Source organism: Cryptotermes secundus, unplaced genomic scaffold (genome assembly GCF_002891405.2).
Source record: "Cryptotermes secundus unplaced genomic scaffold, Csec_1.0 scaffold1441, whole genome shotgun sequence".
NCBI classification, from domain to species: Eukaryota; Metazoa; Arthropoda; class Insecta; order Blattodea; family Kalotermitidae; genus Cryptotermes; species Cryptotermes secundus.
In genome coordinates, this window is record NW_019734987.1 from 140,035 (window position 1) to 162,440 (window position 22,406).

The 22,406-nt window shown below is 39.9% G+C and overlaps 1 protein-coding gene across 2 annotated transcripts; it reads left to right on the forward strand.

Moving 5' to 3' along the window:
• The first annotated feature begins 29 nt into the window (after positions 1-29).
• Positions 30-18,641, forward strand: LOC111869177 (endoplasmic reticulum lectin 1). 2 transcript variants are annotated; one of them, XM_023860456.2, is made up of 10 exons: positions 30-277; positions 594-683; positions 2,095-2,175; positions 3,100-3,235; positions 4,541-4,841; positions 6,135-6,255; positions 8,496-8,555; positions 12,343-12,513; positions 14,115-14,354; positions 15,945-18,641. In XM_023860456.2, the coding sequence occupies exons 1-10, from the start codon at positions 125-127 to the stop codon at positions 16,209-16,211; spliced, it is 1,620 nt and encodes a 539-aa protein (XP_023716224.1). In that variant the 5' UTR covers positions 30-124; the 3' UTR covers positions 16,212-18,641. The 2 variants fall into 2 exon arrangements, with proteins under 2 accessions (XP_023716224.1, XP_023716227.1); XM_023860459.2 differs by lacking the exon at positions 8,496-8,555.
• Positions 18,642-22,406: the final 3,765 nt, after the last annotated feature.

The window sequence follows — 22,406 nt, forward strand, 5'->3', positions numbered from 1 at the left end:
GTCTTGAGTGGCCGTACATGATTGGTTAACGTGGATTGACAGAGCGTGATTACGGTTAGGCTGATTAAGTTGTGTGATACGTGTTAGGAATAGAATATATTGCGTTGAAATACATGGAAGAGTAATGCGCGACTTCAGATGGTATTATCGTTTTACGTTGATTTCGAATATTGTATTCAATTTTATTGTATTAATTCAAGGAACTGATGTTAAAGGTTTCGATGACACAGTGTTATTCAAAATCAATTGGCCTGGACGCAGTGGAAATGATTTACTCGTAAGTAAATGCTAGACAGTAGAAACGAAGTGAATGTTCGTAAATGGAGTTTCAGAAGTATATGAGAAAAAGATTGAATGATAGACTGGTGTAGGGTGTCGGTTAATAAATTTAATGTCACGTTTTGATGTATATGTAAGAATGGGATCAGCCTTATATACCTTTGTCATTTTGGTGACACTTTGGAGATTCCAAGCAGTGGCAAGCTTGTTTGCTGCCAAGTGTCCAAGTTTTATTGTCTGCCAGATCATATTTTCCCTTCCGGTTTTTCTTGTTGAGATCGGAATATTCTGCATGGCTTATTTTGTTATTTCAGGAAACATCAGATGCAGAACCACTTTTGGTTACAACTGCAAACAATGAGAGATACAAATGTCTGTTACCACATTTCCAAGAAAAGGAAAAGGTATGGTTACATTTTGTACATCAGTATGTTTTCCAGTTGAGGATTGCCGATTATTTATTTATATATTTTAGACTGTTGATCGCATATCAGATTGTCAGTAAGAAGTTAAAAGGACATGGGTCCTGCTCATGAAGAACGCACGTAAAATCCACAGTTTAAAATAATGACAGTTGCATGAACAGAATGAGGAAAATGTAATACAAAAATTCATAATTTTTCCTGCTATAGTGGGATTAATAGAAATGTCTAAAATACACTAAACTGAAACATCTTCAGGATGAAGATGTCTATGGTCTCTACTCTCTCCTAGTCAGTTGAGATAATGGGTTAGCCATATATGATTTATAGTTACATACATGTTCATGAAAATTGGTTATTATGTCAGTGTATCTCATAATGTATTGTATTTGAGCATTCTGTTGCAATAGTTGAGCCCTTAACGTATATGTATAATCAAGTGTTGTAAATGCAGCATGTTCATATCTTGTTGTTTAGGTCCCATGGGTTCATCATTGGGTATATATGCTGATTCATATAAATTTCTGCACTTTATAGCTTGTAAAATATAGAAATATATAAACATTTAGACTTACACAGTGTTTCCATGAAATATTAAATGCAGAATAACAATTTATACAAAACAGTATATATACCTGATGATGGCCCTAGGTGGATATTACATCTCTTAAATATGTATGAAAACATGTACTAAGTAGTATTTGAACCAACAAGCTACTAAAGTGTTGCAGTTACAATATTGTCGCGTGCCGGGGATCCGGAAGGTATATTTCTATCGAAATGCAATAACAGTGGGCCATTGCCTATGAGTACCTTAAGCAACAAACGCATTTCCTCAGAGATAAAAGGACAACAGAGGGTTCGTCGCATGACAGCAGCCGAGACCAAAGGCTCTTACATGTTGTGCTATATTCTGTCCAAGATCAGGTTGTAAAAGTCCAGCTTCAAAGGGACCAGACAGTTTTTTGACAGTTGAGTTTAGTTTGTATTGAGTTTGTATTCGACTCTAGCAAGAAGAGTTGTTCACCAAGGGACCAAGACACTTGACTTGAGGATAGCGGTGCAGGTAATTATAACTGAAGAAGGAAACGTTATAAGTGATCATAATTGTATTTGCATGTGTAAAAGCAAGTGTCCAATAAATGTATTCACCAAATCTGAGACCTCTGTGAATTTATTTGTTGCGTTACATAGGCAACACGCTACAGTATTGTGTTATACATTTATATGAAATGTTCTCCCATGATTGATAGATCCTCATTTGGCTGTGATTATTTCTGTATACATATTAAGTAGTCTGCAAGCTTGAAAAAGAGAAAGGCAAGTTTAATTTCAACCTGTCTCATCACCAGAAATTAGTTTGATAATCATTCAGCAAATGTATTATTTTCAGGATTCATTCGATACATACAGTGGTCCAAATCCTCTGGAACTTCTAGCCCCACTGTTTACTCAGTCATCGTGTTCTTACAAGGTATGTAACTAAGTATGGTCATGTAGGAAGTATCTGAAACATTTTTAGCAAATGTGTGGTGTCTATTGTGGAGTTCCACTCTCATAAAATCCTTTCTTCTCACCAGTTTTTTTTTTTTGTGTGTGTATTTGGTCTTACCAGAGTTGAAGATTTCTATAATCTGGGATATAATGCCATCTTGTCTGTTGAACATAACGTTCCCCTTGTTTGGGGAAATTATTGTCTCACTCTTGGTAGGCACTTAAAATCTTGATTTTGTAGCCAACAGCATTGGGTGCCACATCTTCTGTAGCTGACTGACTCCAGTACGAACCTTATGTATCCACAGTCATTTCTCAGCAGGGTAATTAAGAGTTCTGGTAGAGCAAGAATTTATCTCAGGTAATACTGTGTGTGAACCTTAGTGGACACAGTATAGGTCAAGAAATTTCACAGATCATGACAACATCAATTGAAGCACCTGCTAACAGTTTGTGTCTTAATTGATAGACATGCAGCCATGCAGAATGCTGCCGTGATTGCCTCATACAGAGGGGGTGTGGGAAAGTTTGTATGATCTAGGGCAGTCCTGTCCAGTGTGGCGCCCGTGGTATATTTTTCTGGCACCCTCCATAACCAAATACAATTGAGCCGATTTTTAATATTAATTCAAATTGTAAGACAAGAGACATTTTTGAACATCTGAGTACTGTTAAATATTTTCGAAAAATGTTATTATTATTATTATTATTATTACTACTATTGATGATGATGATGATTATTATTATTATTATTAGTAGTAGTAGTAGTAGTAGTAGTAGTAGTAGTGTGCGGTGGCGCCCGCACCTCCATAGGCATCAGCGAATTGTGCCTGAGTACATAAGAACGTTGGACAGCACTGCTCTAGGGTGTGAACATTCATATATTTCTGTTATCTTTTACCAGTTGGAGTCGTATTGGACATATGAAGTCTGCCATGGTCGATATATAAGGCAGTATCATGAAGAACGTGAAGGAAAGAAGGTAAAATTGCAGGAATATTACCTGGGAAAGTGGAACAAAACACAGTTTGCTAAACTCAGTAAGTGCATATCTTTATTTAGTAATGTGTATGGATCTAATATTGAATAAGCAGATATAGAAAGATGATTATTTGTGAACTATGATCTAATTTAAATAGTTCTCAATCATCTTAACCATGGCTTCCATAAAGTAAAAGTAAAGTAAAGGTGTCCCCGTGTCAGGCCGTGGAGGCCTATAGGGTTGTGAGATGTTGAGGTTCCCACATTTTCTAGACAGTCGACTGATAGATGGTGACAAGGTTGTCAGCCTTACACGCCTGCTGCCCTTTACCCCTAAGAATATTCCTGGAAGAATATCCCTGGTACTCGTTTCTGTTAGAGGCTGAGTCGACCCCAGGACCATAGTGTGGCTGGAAGGATTAGGTAAATTAAAAAAAAAAATTCCACCTCATCGGGATTCAATCCCACGACCTTCCAGCTTCTGGCATCGTGCCTCAACCAACTACACTACCGTATCAAGGGAATGTATGCAGTTATTTCTTCCCAGGACTTCTAGTTTATTAATACTTTTGTAAGAAAGGAATATCTTTCCATGAATCTCGCTACAGTACAGAAGAGCTGCATGTTGTTCGCAAGCCAGTTTTGCCAAATCTGTTATATAGTTAATGAGGTATGGTAAAAGGTAAAATTGTCCCTGTGCATAACTAATTAAGCACTACGACATGAAGATGTATGAGGGAGTGGATGTATAGATCCACATTTTTTTGACCTCGGCACTAGTTGGAGTTGAGTGGTCAGCTTCACTCCCCGGCCGCTTTACCCCCCAAGAAAGAGCTATCGTTACCCATTGTGTAGGAGGTTGGGTGGACCCCAGAGCCAGTCTTGACAATATGGAGAAGTGAAAATTCTTAACCCTACCGGGACTTGAACTCTGACCTCTTTGTCATCCAGCCCGTAGCCAGTCTTGATACCGACTACACTATCCTGGCCCCATTGAGGTATGGCATGATTGTAAATAATGTATTGGGGTGGGATATGGATTAAATAGACATGGCCCATTTTGAGGCATTTGTTCTAGTATTGATCTTCACAGACTGAGGAAATGTTACCATACTTAAGGTACCTGATACTCAGCTGGTATAGGGACCACGTACCTTCCAAATGTCAATGAAATGCGTTGCTGCTGTGCCAGGTGCAATAACAGCATAGCCTGGAGTGACAAGATTTTGCTATAAGTAATGGGACACCACACATGAGAATGTCAGAGCTCTGAATATTCAGAATTTTTATTTCATGCATTATAATTATACATATTTTTATTATGACTGTTTCATTATATCACTTTTCTCACTGTGTGTATGCAGATGAGGAGCAAAGTCGATTGGAACATCAAGGCAAAAATCTCAGAGCAGACACCAAGGCTTCATTCACACGTGAGGAAGAAGTTCCAGTGAAGAAAATAGATGGGCTGAACATGCCGTATCTGCAAGTGAACATGAGTGATGGCACACTATGTGATCTGAATGGCAAACCACGGCTCACCAGAGTTCTGTATGTGTGCTATAGCCATAGTAAACATGACATCTTCTCACTCAAAGAAACTTCTATCTGTGAGTATGAAGTCATCATTCTCTCGCCACTACTCTGCCAGCATCCAAAATACAAGTAAGTCCATCATCTTTTAATCTGTTATTTTATCAGCATAGATATTAGTGTGGCATGTAGCAAAGTTGGGAGAGGTGAGAAATATGTACAGAATTTTAGTCACAAAACCTGAAGCACACCATCCAGAAAACTTTAGACTTGTATTCTAGAGATTTTGAATTTCAGCTGCAACTCCAGCTATCCTTAATGAGTACCTCTAATTTTTTTTTATAAATATTTCTGTTTCATTTTAATGAACCTACAAATAATTTTTCCACTTCAAACTTCTTATATATTTTCCAGTCAGTGTAGTTCATGAAGATCACATTCTTCTGGGGTTTAATACCACATAGCTTGGGAGTTAGGTACCAGTGTTTTAGAGGAATCTGCTACGTGCTTGTTCGGGATAGAATGGTAAGTTGCATTGGAAAGCAGAGGTACAGATGCGCAGATGCGTGGATAAGGGGGACTGGAACCAGGGCTTTGGGTGAGTCAGTCGGAATTTGTGGTGGCCCTTAAAAAATTATTTTGATGGGGGAAGTCAGAACTCTTTGGAGGGAGAGAAGAGGCTAGACAAATTTCTGAAAAGGAAGTGGTACATGATTTCAGGCGAAATATCTGTGTTGAGGCAACACATAGGGTTCCAGTTAGATCCACTGGCAGGGTCCTGCAAAAGGGCAGTAAGCTGAATGCAGGTGCACTTGTCCATTGTCAACTGATATTGGCTCACAGGAAATCCCAGTTCCTGTTCTGTATCTGTGTCTGTTGCAGCTGAAATTGGCTCACTGGAAATCCCAGTTCCTGTTCTGTATCTGTGTTGTTTCCTTGTGCAGCTTACTCCTCTACCATGAAAGCAGAGGCAAAACGTTCCTCCCAGATGTTAGTACCTCACCAGTGTGAGAACCTCAGATGTCGCACACTTATTCATGTGCCTCAGGCACCATGTTCCTTTATTATGCTAACTTCTTGCAGTGGAATTGTTTCACTTCTGTAAGCTAAAAGCTGTTGAATGTGCAGAAGAAAATCAGAAAACAGCAACAGGAACAGAGTTTGATGTCAGTGAAGAACTTTCAAACTTATAAGAATCAAAGTGTAATGAACTGTTGCATTGCTGTATAGGACAGCTTTCTGGCAGTTTGACAAGAAACTATGGTCGGGGCTTCATAATAGCTTGATGTGCATAATGGTTTTGTTTTGCTTTATGAATTAAACATTATGTGTGGATAGTGTGGCATTGAGGCAACATAGAAGTGAGAAAGTGTGTGGAATTGATTGTAATTTTTCTCATCTTACCTGTTTCTCATTTGTTACCAGACCACAAGAATCAGGAGAAAATGTTATTAATTGTCACCCTTTTCAAGGGTCGCCAAAGAGACCAAAGAATCTTGTTGCAATGGAAGCAGAAAGCCTGAAACTAAGACATCAGAAGATCTCAGTAAGTAACCGGTATTTTAGCTGTGAATAACCGTTTGCATTTTCTGTCATTGTTTTTGATTAAATTGAATAAGAGTAGTTAAATGTATAGAAGTGTCTCCTAATGTAATAGTTATGCTAGCCTACTTGATTACTTTAAGATAACACCAGTGGGAAGTTGCATTGTGGTCAGAGTTGGTTCAAGGTTTATCATCGCTTGCATTTGGGGTTTTCTGACTATTACCTGGACTCGATTCAAGGTAGCTTATTCTTTCTTTGAGAGGGAGAGGTGCCTAATATTTGTTTAAAATCACAATGAAACTGTGCTTGCTTCTGTCATAAGAAGACCATGTGTTAGTACCTAATGCAAGTACACAGTGAAAAGCAAAGTTTTTCTGGTAGTGTAGAAGTGTGCATCTCAAATAACACAAAATTTCGTTATTTATAATTATGGCAAAACACCATGTTAATATTGGGACATGCTAACATAAGTAACTTATTTCCTTTATGATGTCGCAAGAGTAGATACTGCATTGAACATTTACTGGACTAATCTCAATGTGTGTGTAATGCATTCAACCAGAATCATTTCTTTTTCTCTCAGAAATTTTTGCAAAATGTTTTAAATTGTAAATCTAATTTATATAAATCAGGCAGTTGGTTAGCCCTGAGCAGAAACTCTGACTTGCAGATTGAATTTGGTCCTTACCAATACAGATTTTTCAGTGGCCCAGATATGAAAGAAATTATTTCCATAGTGTCCATTCATGTAGATAGTAAGATGTTTCACCCAATAAGGTGGATTTTTTCAGTTTACCTAATCCTTCTAGCCACACTATAGTCCTCTGGTCGACTCAGCCTCTAATAGATATGAGTGCCAGGAATCTTCCTGTGGGTAGAAGGCTGTTGTTGTGTAAGGCTGACAACCTTACTGCCATCTTTGAGCTGATTGTCTAGAGAAAATATTGGAGCCTCGATATCTCAGAACCCTATAGGCCTTCACTGCCTGTTAACATGGATAGCTTAACCTTTATCACTTATAAACACTATATTAGGAGCCAGGATTGCGTAGTTGGTATAGTGACAATGGAGGGGCCAGAGTTTAAATCCCAATAGGGTGAAGTTTCTCTTCTCCAAGTCATGCAGACCAGCTCTGGGGTCCACCCAACCTCCTATCCAATGGTAGCAGGGTCTCTTTCCCAGGAGGTGAAAGCGGCCGGGGCGTGAAGCTGACCATTCACCTCCAACAAGTGCCGAGGTCAAGAAAATGTAGAGCTATACATCCACTCCCCCAAAGACCTTCATGCTGTAGTGCTTAATTAGTTAAGCTAGTTAAGCACAGGGACAACTTTGCCTTACACACTATGTTGACTATATTGACTAAACATTTTTGAAGCTATCACATATTTTTGTTAGGTACTTGATTCCAGTGATGTATGCTAGTTTAATTGACTGAGATTTTCACATGTAAACAGACCAACACAGAAAAGGGTAAGGTCACGGTTCAGGCTATCTTGTATTGGAAGGATCATTTGAATATTTCACAATGAAATGAAAAAAGAAAATATCATTCTTTGGTTGAGAAACCAAAGTAGTATGTCAGATGTCTGAATTTCTGCTGTACAACTTGTCCATGATTTCAAACCTTGACCAACTTTCTTGTTTCATATGTTACTGCCCGCAGTGGTAGTATCTGTGAAGTAACAGGAGTTTTATGAAGAAAGCAGTCTTCTGGGATGTGGCACTGTATAGATGTGGTGTTAACCAATGTTTTGGAGGAACGTATCGCCTCCATCTTTAAGGTAGAATGAAAAATAAAAAATCCGCAAGCGAAGAGACCGTGAGAACCGGTACAAGCTTGTCTCGCGGTCTGTTCGCTTGCGAATTTCTTATTTTTCATTCTACCTTGAAGATGGAGGCGATACATTCCTCTGAAACGTCGGTTAAAACCACATCTACATGGTGCCACATCCCAGAAGACTGCTTTCTTCATAGTCACCGCCGTGAAAACCTCAAGTCTTACAACAGGAGTTTTGTTTGTGCTTTCATATTTTGTTTTTAATTGCATACATTTCCAATTTTCATTTAGTTTATGTATTTCTATATACTTCATTAATTTTGCATTAGTATGCACAGTATTGTCTCTCCATTAGGCATGTTTGTTAAATAGCTTTAGTGAAGCCTAGAGACTTTATTCACACTTTACTTTGTTACACATTAATAGTCTGCTACATTACAATTAATGAGTGATGTTTCCAACAGGATGAAAAGTTGCAGAAGGTTTATGCTGTTTTCTCCATAGACAGGAATGGAGAAGGCCAGGTTGGTTATGATATAGTTTTAAAAAGGGGATAATCTGTCTTACATAACTTCATGCTTCTTAATTTTCTCATAAATTTTATACTAATTTACTGATTTTTTCTGCTACCCTGGAATGGGAGGTGTGATTGATACATGCGCTGTTTGTTGGTGATGGTGTTCAGAATTTTATGTCAAAACTGAATTTTGCATGTTTCATTTTTTCTGGTGAATAATAACCTATTTTGAAAGTAGATTAATACAGGTTTTATTATTGTCATGTTTAGGGTTGTACCCGTGACGAAATGACAGGTTCTAGTTAGGATGATCGGATTTATTAGCAACTCTGTTACAACAACTGCAAATCATTCTTTTACAGATAATCATAAGCAAAAGTGTTAGGATGCTATCACAAAAATGACGCAAACTTTATTTCCTAAAGAAAACCGGCAAATAAATGGTACTGTATGTGCTTTGGATATGGCGAGGCTTTCAATAAGATATAACAAGGAGCGCAACAGTAGCTGGCTCTGCTGGGATTTCATCTAGTAATTCATATTGCAGAGAAAGAATACTGACTTGGTTTTCTTTCACCATACATTATCATCCTTACAGCACATTTATTTGTACAATTGTAAGTCAATAATCAGTTACAAATGGACATAGAACTTAAACAAATAAGAGTACTGATCTGAAAAATGCTTTTATTTCTCAACACAATCTCCCTGTACATTGAGGCACTTGTCCCATCATTTCACAAGCCTCTGAAAACCAGCAGCATAAAATTCTTTGGGCTGCTGTCAGAACCAGGCGGTGACTTCCCTTTCTACAGCTTCATCGTTGGGAAAATGTTCAGCCGAAAGGTGATGTTTAAGAGGGCCAAACAAATGGAGGTCTCTTGGAACAAGATCGGGGCTATACGTAGGATGCTCGAGGACTTCCCACTTGAAATTTTGCAGCGTCTCATTTGTCTTGTTGGCAGTATGGGGATGCACGTTGTCATGCAAGAGCAACACGCCTGGTTCTGACAGCAGCCCAAAGGATTTTATGCTGCTGGTTTTCAGGGGCTTGTGAAACGATGGGACAAGTGCCTCAATGTACAGGGAGATTATGTTGAGAGATAAAAGCATTTTTCAAATCAGTACTCTCATTTGTTTAAGATCTTTATGCATTTGTAACTTACTTATTGACTTACCTACATATATAACCTCTACAGTGAAACATACTCAAGTGCCCTGTCAGTGAATTGTAAATATAATTCTTTTCAATTCTTTCTTATGTAGTCAATGACATTGGTGTTTATAAATTGTGTATGTTAAATTATATATCTTTTCTCATCTACTGTATGATGTTAGAACCATAAGCTTCATCACACATAACCCAAAAGTCAGTTACTAGAGCCACTCCTAAGCCATGTGAATCTGATCCAAATTACCGAGACATTCTTAAAATCCATTTCAATGTTACTGTGTTGTGTGCATCTCTGTCTTCCATGTCGTCACTTTACAAGTGCTGACCTAATCAGAATGCTGTTGTTTGTTTCTCGTTTGTTGCTTGTAGTTCAAAGGGGAGAAACAAGAAATATGTACATAGTTTTGGTGGTGAAATATCTTTGAAAGAACTGCTTGGATCTCACCAGTGGCAGTGCGATCCCTCAGTAGCTGATTTGCTTGTACTGGAAGAACTAGTTAAATGGCATTTGTGATATTATTTATGTTTTTGTGTGACTTCATTATCTATGTTCTGTCCCACTTCTCTGGGTGCTTCAACAGTTACTTTACTCAAGACTGGATGCATGACACTCTTGTGACTGTTTACCTAGTTATGTGTTCATAAATAATGTGTATTGACAATTGATTTTCCCCTGGTTCTTTGTATAATTCAAATTTTACTTTTGCTATTATGTTAAATATAGTCATTACCAGCTGTTACTCAGAATTGTTGGTTAAGATCAGACTTTTACAGAAATTAGGTAATCTCCATCATAAAATTTATGAGTTAGACTTCTCAGTTAGTATAGCTACAGGCTGGACATCCAGGGTTCAATTCCTGGTGGAGGCAAGACATTTTTTTCTTCTCCACAGTGTTCAGACTGGCCCTGGGAAGCACCCAGCTTCCTATACAGTGGGTTCCAAGGGGGGTAAAAGGCCAGGGCTTGAAGCCGACATGTCCATGTAATGCCGAGGTCAAGAATAATGGAGCTAAACCTCCACTCCCACACATGTCTTCATGGCATATTGTTTAGCTAATTAAGCAAGGGGGCCAACTTACCCTTTTATCTTATTTATCTTGAAATTTTGTTTTTATGAACCAGGTCATGGCCACATTCAGAGGCGACTGTACCATATCATATAAATTGTAATTTAACATCACGCAAGTAATTCTTGTTAATTGGCCGTGTGTATGCCATTGAAAAATTGTCTTAAAAGTAAGGAGAAATAAAAATGTTAATATGAAGGCCGTGTCTTATGCAACTGTATCATTATGCGGTCCAGTCTGAAACAGTATACTCTATTGTTCAATAGCATCACATTTCATGAAGTCTCAACTTTCTGCTATCCACTAATATTGTTTCTGAGACATGGTTGTCCCCTGTGTCCAAACAACCATACCATATCAAATTTGCACTTGGATTGTGCTGGTATGTCATCTTAGACTTTCTGTGGTCTTTCTGTAACAAAAGAATGCATTTTATTTATTAATGTTCTCCAAGGAAAGTCTAAAAATAAGGTATTCTCTTATAATCATACTGGGGCTGTGCCATAGCTCAAGCGGTTAGTCGCTGGCTTCCCGGGTCTGGGCAAGTGGGATTTATGGTGGACAAAGTGGTGCTTGGGCGAATTTTCTCTGAGTACTTCAGTTTCCCCTGCCATTCTTCATTTCACCAAATTCTCCATCATCATAATCACCCAGGGCAGGTACAATAGGCCAATCAGTGGCCGCCGTGCCGAGTGGACCCAGCTGGGCTTAAAAAAAAATTTATAATGATACTGCAAGCAGCAAGGACTTTTGACTGTCTCTGAACTAGGTGACAGTACAACTCAGATGACAATACTCTTAATAACTGAGTGATATTAAGTGTTGAATGCAGCATGGATAGTGGATATTTCCATATTTTTTTGATTATCCATTGTTTTTAATTATACATTATACTTCTTCCTGCTTTTGTTGCAGGTGAGAGTTCAGTGTATCTTAAAAATCATCCCACTCACCCAGTGCCATGGTCTCCTCACTTGCGCTTCTACGAAACAGTTCATTATTTAACTGTTTATTGTTTCTTGATTTCCTGTACTAATTCATGGGTCATTTTCTGAAACACTACTATGATCACTTTACCTCTTTTTTCACAATTTGTAATTGAAAGTTGCCTTAGGCAGCTGTGCAGTGGGGCTTGGTTGCATAACACATGTGCCCGACATGAATGTTAGGGTTTGGTACCAAGTTATTCCATGGAGAATTTGTAATGAGATCTGTGATCTGTGAATTTTTGTCCAATTTTTCATTCCCACACCTCAATGTATGCAACAAAATAGGTTTATTGATGAGAAGAGATATTTCATGTGGAAGGAAGTGGTACAGGAAGCAGTTATGATGTATTTTAAGCTAGTTTTTTTTAGCAGACCTCCTTCCTCTGTCCTACGGCTGGAGAACTACAGATACTTGAAATCCAAGCTGTCAAGGGACTGCTGTACTTGTAACAAGCCAACTAGTCCACTGATGCTTAAAATAGGCTTAATTTTTTTTTTTCATTTATTTACATATTAATCCTTTTCATACTGTTGCTGACAGTTGAATAACATATATTTCACAGGATGGTGAAGCAAGAGTTCGCGTTGAGATTCATCCAGTTGAGGTAACAACTGTGGACAATGACGACATGGGTCTTGCGTCACCTTCTGATCCAGTGAGAGCTGAGAGTATGCCAGTTCCCGATACAGCACCAGTACTTAGCTTCTTGTCTGGAAAGAACTGTTTAGATGGGGTTAGTCTGTCTGCATTACATTACTCATAAGCAAAGTATTCAGGTCAGTTATGGCAATTTGCTGCTGAATACATGCAGTTCTGATGCTAAATGAACGTGTTGCAATGTTTGTATCACCTTTAACAAAAAAGATCAGTCATTTTGGTTACAGTATAAGTGTTTGATGTCTTTTTGCTGTGTTATATGTCTCATAGGTCTAAATAGTAAATAGTGTTGATATTAAATATTATCTGGCTATCAGAACAAATCATGCACTAACATTTATATTTGTAGTTTATTTGATGACATTGCCACGCTATTTAAGATTGAATGCTTGGATGATAGTAAATAATGAATTGAGGAGGGTGTAGGAGGAAGTGGTCATGGATAAATTTAACATATTATCTTGATATTTGTGTGGTGGGACAGGAAAACAATGGGAAATCCCGGTTAGGGTGTCCTGTGTCCCAGCTGAGGTCCAAACTGGACACCTTTTGAGTAAAAAACAAATGTTGCTTGCTTGTATCATGCATTAAAGTTGAGGAAATAAGTCACTGTACTGATGTCCTGGAAAGATGTCTCATGTATGGTGGAGATGTTAGCACCCAGGGCTTTTCACATTATTCATGCGCTACTGTTTCCCTCCAGTTCTGTCTGGCCCTCCATCAGCCAAAAGTACTTGCATCTAGCAGATTATCATAGTTATCATTGACAGCATTCATATTGTGGCACGTAGACCTGTTGCTAGGTGAGGACTGTGTGATAGGCAACTATACAACAGCCTGCAAACAACAGAGGGACAGTGTTTACTGCGCAGTCCACTAAGCAACAATTGAACAGCAGCAGAGGAACAGTGTGTTCTGGGCAGCCTGCAAAGAGATGTTATAAGCAGGACAATTGGAGCAATGAGTTAGTTGTGGGACAGTCACCAACCGGTGAGAATGTGAGCACAGAAGCAGAGGACATTATTGGGATCTGTCACCAGGCAATGACTGGTGAAGACACAGCAGACTGAGAAGACTTAATGCGTGTTATAATGAACTGCAGAGTGTGTGAATTAGCAATAACAGTATAGTTACTTGTAGTTATGAGTTGTGAGTATAAATGTTCAATAAATTCAACTACCAATCCAAACCCTGTTTATAGTCACACCCATAAATGTGACAATACGACCAGAAAGGCTGGGCAACTGAAGGGGAATACATACAAGGAAATGTGTGGGAGCTGCAAATGTATGAGTAATAGCTAGTGGGAGGTGTGGAGATGGGAATTGATAGATTGTTGTTTCCTATGCAGCATGACTTGACATAAGGCATAACTATCTCTTCTGACTAAATGGTCAAATGATTTTCAGGTAGCTCTCAGGTGATAAGACACTATATGCATGGGAGCGATGAAATCTATACCGCAGAATGTAGTTGTGATAAGGACATTAATTTATTAAAGTATAAATTTCAGCTTTGGTGTCCAAGAAATGTGTAATTTTCAGGGCCTCACTGATTAGTGTGGCTTCCCAATAAGGAGTTCACAGTCAATTTAAGTTAGATAAAGAAATGAGATTTTTCTGTTTCTTTGTGTATAAGTGTTAATATTTCTTTTGCTTACACAAACATTTATTGCAGGGATCAGGGTGGTGGAAATACCAGTTCTGTTATGGAATCAGCGTGGATCAGTATCATGTGGAGAAAGATGGGACAAAAACAGTAATCCAGCTGGGCAAGTTTGACAAAGCAAAACATTTAGACTGGTTGGAGAAAAACCCTCACAAACGGCCCAAGCCCCGTGCCCACCGCAGGCAGATCTCACATCTTTATTCTGATGGCACACTGTGCGACAAGACAGGGCGTCCACGACAAACTGAGGTTGTTTGTAGTAATGAGTAGAGAAAGAAATATGTTGGAGAATGTTACTGTGTAGTGCAGTATCTGTTCTCTTCCCTATCCCTGGCTTCTAACCAGGCCATTTTCTGGCTCTTTGCTGCCCAATCCCCGCCCCCAATTTTCTCCTGTATTACCTACCTGCACTCAGCTTACCCATTTCTAGTCCAAATGTGGAGGTAACAGTTTGCTTAAAAATACTAGTAACTGCATACAAGGCTTTGTGGTATGATAGCCCAGAAGGCCATTATACAGTGCATTCAGTTAAGGAGGAGGCTTCGCAACACTGCTGACCCGGCCCAACATTCCTCATGATTGCTACTGTAACTGCTGACAGCAGAATGAGTCATTAGTGCTGATAAACGCATGCCGTTACAGTAGCAATCTGTGAGGAATCTTGGGCCCGGTGAATGGTGTTGCGAAGTTTCCTCCTTGATTGAACACCCTGTATTAATCTGTTCTGGAATGGAAATCCATAATCTCAGTTGTTCCTACTCATCACCATCATTGGCTTGACAGTCCTGTGTGGACTGTGGCCTTCTTCAGAAGCTTCAGCCAGTCTTCCCTATTCATTGCCACATTTATCCAATTGTGCGATTCCAGGACCCTGATGTCCTGGATCATACCATCCTGTCTTCCAATTTGAGTCCCTTCAGGTCTCATATCAAACACCTTCTTGACTGTCCTGCAGTTTTCCATATGTATAATATGTCCAACCCCACTTAATTTATTTTTGTATATTTAGTATTATCTGGCTCATTAAAGAGCTATAAATTCATGGTTACATCTCTTCCTCCATGTACCTTTATCTTGCACTTCTGAAAAAGTGCATTTGAAAACTTCTTTCAAATAGACCTAATTAACTTTCATCTGCCTCGGATAGCAGTCAGGCCTCAGAGGGATATGAATATAATACTGGTCTTGCAAGTGAATTATTGCTATTAATGGACATTTTTCAGAATGTGTCATTTTAAAGAAGATGCAGTTTTACACATAGGCAAGTTGATATAGCATGTAGGCTACAAGCTGGGTGACCAGGGAGCTTTTGTTCAATTCCTGGCAGGGCAAGAGATTTTTTTCTTCACAGTGTCCAGTCTGGCTGTGGGTTCCACCCAGCCTCATATACAGTGGGTACCAAGGGCTGTTCCCTAAGGGTTAAAATGCCAAGGGTATGAAGCTGACCAGTCACCTCCATTTAGTGCCAGAGTCAAGAATGACTCCACTCCCTCATAAGTCCTCACAGTGGTGCTTAATTAATTAAGCCCATGTAAAGTATTAGAGGCATGTTCATTCTAGGTTTGGTGAGCAGAAGCCACAGTAATGTTGTTTATCTATCCATATAAATTAAGAAAAGCAGATTGAATGCTTCTGTCTTGGTAGTACAGTTCTTTTTATGCATGTCATTGAGAAGGTTCACTATAGTAAATTAAATGTTTTAGGATTTTATATCACAAATTATGCCAGCATACTGTTAAAGGAGAAATCAGTTGGACTTTATGATAACGGAATTTTTGATCCTGTATTTGGGCTTTGTATTGCCGTTTTCTGTTCAATTGTAATCATTTGTTGTTTCAGGTAAAGCTAAAATGTTTGGAGAACACCTCTAACTTTGGAGCTGTAGCACTGTATCTTCTAGAACCAAAGACTTGTGAATATATATTAGGTGTAGAGTCTCCATTAATCTGCAACATATTGTCACGAGCTGATGAGAATGGACTTGTGAAAATGACTGAAGTGGATGACATTGCTGATGAAGTAATAGTCTCGTCTGAGGATGATGAAGATTCAAGCAATGAAGTTACAGACAGTTTTGATAAAAGAATTTCCAATGGAGATGACTGACATAATGTATCTGTATTTTCTTTTGTACAGAGCTAAAAGCATTTCAGGTCCACGTGAGCTTTTGTTATTTCCTGTACATATCTGTTTGTGAATATCTGTTGCACAAGTTAATCTAAGGGGTTCAAATTCTTATACTACTGAATATTAAGTTTACAGTCTTCTGAAATATGTCATTATGCAGTGTGTTAGATTGGTACCAGTGTTTCAGAGGGATCTGCTACCTTCATGTTCAAGGTAGAAGAATAGATGTTTTATGCTGAAGATGAAGGCAGCCAGCTCCTCTGAAACACTTGTACTTATCTATCAAACTATGTGTCATCACATCACAGAAGACCAGAAATTGTACAGTTTTGTCTTTTCTCCATCAACACTGCTCTAGCTTGGCTGTCTTTCCAATGATGCATAAAATATTTGAAAAATTTGCAGCAAATATCTGTGTATAACATTGATTTTGTGATGAAGGCAAGTAGTTTGTGAGCTGGCGCTCTGTGGTATGGCTGTAGTTAAAACACTTCCAGATACACATGGAATAGACTTGTGGGGATTTGTCGTTACTCCAATGACAACCCACTTCTTCAGAAAGTTTGTAGGTCCTGAAAGGACTGTTGGCTGCTGGGATGTTTGGCTGGTGAAGTAGCGCTACATATGCCGGTAGAGATGAGATGTTGGTTGCGGCAGCTGAGGCAGTGGCCTGGTCGCAGTGCGGCCGTTGCTGGAAGACGTCTGCTTGCGGAGCGCGGTCGCAGGAGTGGAGAGGCGGTAGCTACGCCAGTTGCCCAGTGAGTCAGGTGTGCCATTGGAGAGCCAAGGCAGCCGTGCTTGACGCAGCGAAGTGCCGATGCCTCCGAAGACCGGGCGCTCTGTACAGAGTGTGATAGCAGACTGGCTGGTGTGGTCACTGCTGCTGACTGAATGCATCTGGATGTGGAGCACAGTTGCTGGAGTGGAGAAGCGGTAGCTACGCCAGTTGCGCAGTGAGTCGGGCATGACTGCCGGAGAGCTGAGGCAGCCCAGTGAGTCGGGCATGCTGTTGGAGAGTCGAGGCGGCCATTCCTGGCACAGAGCAGAGCCGAAAACTCCGACGACCAAGCGCCGAGGACGAAGTGTGCTGGCTGATGTTGACCGAGTGAAGGCTGAATGAAGACTGTTGGTAGACTGATGCTGCTGGGTTGGAGCTGCTCCTTTTTATGCAAAGCGTGATGGAGGAGCAAAATTTGCAGAGCACTGATTGGCTAGTGCGTGTAATGATCTGGATGAGGCTAGACAGTGAATGCAGTATAAATGCGAACATTGGAAGCAATTTGATTGGTTAGCGCACGTGATGGTGAAAAGTGAGTTGAATAGTGAGCGTTGTAGAAATATGTGGGATGTTCCCACAGACTAATGTCCTGGAAGTAGCTACTTGTTCTTTTAATCACAGCAATGCAGTTCACATACCCATCATAATCTTGTGGAGCTGACAACAGTAGACCTCAGGATCTAACCACAGACACCACAAACCTTAATGCCCCCCCCCCCATTCCCCAAGTTATATAAAGAAATTAGCCTTATCAAGATTTTCTCAGCAATTAATAACAGAATTTCCATGAACTGAAATACAAATATTTGTTACTGGCATAATTCTTAAAGAAATTCTGTTTATGGTGTGTAACATGTTACTGCCAGTTAATGATCACAGTAGGAAGAGAAGAGCAGCAGAAATAAATTTTCATTAAACAAAGAAAAGAGTAAAATTGTGGTACTTCATACAGAACTTGGCTCACCTTTGCTCCCACCCCAGCCTTGGAACCAGCACAGGGTCCAGGACTCTGTGCTTCAATTTTATCAACTATTCTACACGTACTCCATGGCATGCTCTTTCTTGCTCATTGAAGAACTTGTGTGAAGGGCTCTGTAGCACTTTGAATCTTAACATATTTTGCAGAATTCATTCAGGGCCTGGTACAGTGACTCTTGCTTTTCATCAGCATGCTAGATGCTGTGCAGTTTTTATGCCAATTAGGCTGTATTTTAATCTGAGCATCATATTTATATGTCAGACCTCACTGTGGAATCTCTGTGCCATATATTCTGCGGTGTATCAATAAATGAGACAGGATGAGTATTTACGTCATGCCAAAGTTAGTCCTTTTGATTTGAGCCTGATATTTTGATCTCCCATAGCATCCAGCACCATGCCAGTGATGAAGAAATGATGATACAGTTTTTCATCAAGCTTGCCCCAAAATTTATTGGGACACCAGCGAATTACAGAACATTTTGGAAGTTCTTACATTATGCTAGACACAGTCTGTAAATAGAAGCTCTGTTGCATTGATTTTCTACATGCTTTGCTTGCTTAAATTGCTGACATGCTGGTACTCCAGCAACATTGTATTGTCTTTTGTGCTTTGAAGCATTTCTTCTCTTTTAACCTTTATCATCTGGGAANCTGGCACTACCAGATTTTCTGAGAAGTAGTGGGTCTGGAATGGGATCCACTCAGCCTCGTGAGGATAATTGATGAGCTGTTTCAAGGAAATAGCGGCTCTGGTCTAGAAAACTGAAATTAATGACAGTGGGGATTTGTTGTGCTGACCACGTGACACCCTCTATCTGCTAAAGTTGGCACTAACTTCGCTCACAAGCGGCGGTCGCTCGGTCGGTATCATCTGGGAACAGGATTTTTAAATCTCCCAGTGCTGCAGGTTGGCAATAGTATTGGACGTAACATTTTTTCTTAGCGTTGGTACCTGCGTTTTAACTCAGAGGTAGTGGTATTAGTTCAAAAAGTGCAACACTCAGCCAGCTGTATGTACCATTGCAATAGTGAAAAATAGGGCTACAACACATTAATATTTGTTAATTTTCCAAGCTTTAAATCAAAACATTAGGTGCCTGAATGACAAAATAGTTTAGTGATGCTTCGATAGTGTAAATATTGTTATTATTTGGTATGATTGTTGGCAAGTTTGAGTCATAGTCATCTGCTGTCCTGTTTTGTTGGTGGTCATTTAAATGATAGGATTATAAAGAAATTTCTCTTCAGCTCAGTATTAAAATAATTACTAGAAATTCAAATTCAGTATAAGCACTTCTATAACAATTTTCAAATCTTTTTTCAGTAAGTTTAGTTGTAATATCGTGGGACTGAGAGTATAACAAACACAATTGATAGCCACTAATTTGGATATTTTGTAGAACTATGTTTAGAATGATGCCCATCACAAGTATGGAAACTTTCTGCTGGTGAATGATATACCAAGTTCCACTATGCAATTCTTCCATCAAGCTAAATCATACTTGTAGATAAACTGAACCTATCAAAACTGGATTGAATAATAACAAGAATGTGAACCATTATTTTGTCTGCAAGATTGTAAATGAATATTTGTAAATTAACAATTCTTATAGAATGTTTTTTGTCTTCTTTAGTCACAGCATGTACCACTGTACATTGTAAATATTTATGTGTGTATTTAATTGTAGGAAGTGAAAAAGAACCGGTGATATTCTGTTATGGTACTATTTTTCTGAAAATAAAAGTGATGATTTCTTTTCTGAATGTCTGTGAAAGGTAATTTCTGAAACTGTGGTTGTATACTAAATATAGGACTGTAATTGAAATGTGCTTTTTGGAAACATGTATCCTACCCTTTTTCTATGAGTAATAAAGGAATTTACATCACTGTCATACCAACTGTGAAATTAAAGGAATGTACTTGTAAATGAACAGGTATGTTCAGAATGCAGGTAAACCTCGATATGTGCATTTTTGATCAATGAGAGTTCAGCCAATTATGGAACAAAAATTTTTTAATGTCATTAAAACATGTCACCTGAAAACTGTGGTGCCAGATTATGCTTCTCCCATGCCATTATGTTGCCATAAGCTCAGTCTTGCTTAGGCCACCATCCAAGGCAGGCATGTGAAAGCAGTATCTTCCCATTACCATATTTCATGCTAAGTATGAGGGGTAGTCAAATGAAAACGGGTGAGAAGCCAAAACATATTAAAGAACATTTCTTACCTCAAAAGTAAGCTCCAAAACTGTTAACACATTTATCCTACTGTGAGATAAGACGGTCAATTCCATCCTTGAAAAAGCTTGTGGGCTGTCTATGGAACCACATCTTTACCCAGCCACACATGTCTTCGTCCGATGTCCACGAATGTCTCTCTTCAGGTCTCCAAAAATGTGGAACTCACATGGGGAGAGATGTGGCCTGTAGGGGTGATGTTGAAGCACTTCCCAACCAAATCTCTGTAGCGTATTCCTCACAGAGTTGGCAGTGTGGGGGGGGGGCGCACATTATCATGAAAAAGGATAATGCCGTCGGATAGTGTTCCAGGGCGTTTTGACTTTATGGCACATCTCAGTTTCTGCAAAGTGTCTTCATAGCGCTGTGCACTGATTGTGGCCCCATGCTCGAGAAATTCGACAAGCAGAGGGCCCTTGCAGTCGAAGAAGAACATCATCACTTTACTGGAACTAGTGTGTACGGTTTTGGAATTCTTTGGTGGGGGGAATTCACGTGTTTCCATTGTTGGCTCTGCCGTTTGCTCTCGGGTTCAAAACGGTGGCACCAAGTTTCGTCCCCTTTGGCAATACGGGACAGAAAAGCATACTCTTCCTCATGGTATTGTTGCAAGTGACCCAGTGATGCAGCCATTCTCTGAGGCTTCTGTTCCTCCGTGAGTTGATGTGGAACCCACTGCGTGCAGATTTTGAGGTACAGCAGGTGTTTTGTCACAATAGCATGTATGGAACCGTGACTTATTATTTCTTCTACAGTGATCCGTCAGTTTGCCTGGATATGACCATCCAACACAGCAATAACATCAGGAGTGATGACACGATGAGCCTGTCCTGGGCGAGCATCATCTTGCAGTGACACATGTCCCTCTCGGAATCTCTTGTGCCACGTCAGCACACGCGAACGTGACATGCTGTGTTCACCGCAAACAACAGACATGCGACGATGAATTTCTCATCCTCCTTCAGAAGTCAAAAAGCGCACTACACTTCGCTGTTCTTTACCCGCCTCCGTTACTGATGTTGGACGAGCACACATAGCGCTAACCTTACTTCCAGCACAATAAACAAACGACTAGTGTGCAAGGGCACGTTGTCACTGTGCTTTCCCAAGTACTCCTGCTTATATGTAAATCTATGTAATGTGTTTAATGCTATCTTATTGTGACATATGTCATCGACATATCTATAATATGCGATTATTTCGTGCGCTACCAGGATTGGTTACTAATATTCGTGTTCCATGTGTTGTATAAAGGTCTCGTGTAATATTCCCGATCTTGGAGCACCCATGGCTAGCCCTTTTGTTTGTTTATAATACAGGGCTACTATAAATGATTCGTTCGTTTTTAAAACGCTATATTTCCCAAAGTATTATACATAGAGAATGATTGATATACGAAAAGAACCGTAAACTCACCAAGTTTATACTATGTGCACCGTTTGGCAGCACGAATTCAGTGCCTTTACAAAATGGCGATAAAGCAAGAAAAGAGTTTTTGTTTGTTGGAATATGCGAGGTGTTCGTCTGTTATAGCAGTGCAACACGCATTCAAAAGAGAGTACGGAAAAGAACCGCCATGTAAACAAAGCATTTTGCGGTGGTATCGGCAATGTTCGTCGCTACCTAAACAATGGACTTCGGCATCGCTGGATTGGGCGTGTTGGTGAGGATGACGTAACTCTGTTCACTTGGCCCCCCATATCACCTGATCTAACGTCTTGTGACTTCTTCCTTTGGGGGTACATTAAGGATCGTGTTTACGTACCCCCACTGCCAAGAACACTAGTAGAGCTGAGGGAACGCGTCAATGCTGCAGTGATGACCATTGACAGGATGATGCTACAAAATGTGTGGAACGAGCTCGACTACCGACTGGACGTGTGTCGTGTGACACAAGGGGCACACATAGAACATTTGTAGAGNTTATGACACTGTGGTTGCTGAGATGATTGACCGGTGAGGTAGCGCGGCGCGCGCCGGTAAGGAGAAAGGCTAGTGAATGGCGAGTGGCCTGGCCGCAGTGCGGCCGTGGCTGGAGGTTGCTTGGTTGCCGTGCGGCAGCGTGAGTTGGAGGTTGCTTGATCGCTGCGCGGCAAATGGCGGAGGTTGCTGCTGGTGGTGAAAGGCTAGTCGAGCGCGGTCGTAGGAGCCATGAGGCAGTGGCTACGCCAGATG

Coding starts and splice junctions, on each gene's coding strand:
- LOC111869177 (XM_023860456.2), top strand. CDS start 125: ATGCGCGACTTCAGATGGTATTATCGTTTTACGTTGATTTCGAATATT. Junction 278..593: donor GCAGTGGAAATGATTTACTC/GTAAGTAAATGC, acceptor TTGTTATTTCAG/GAAACATCAGATGCAGAACC. Junction 3,236..4,540: donor AACACAGTTTGCTAAACTCA/GTAAGTGCATAT, acceptor GTGTGTATGCAG/ATGAGGAGCAAAGTCGATTG.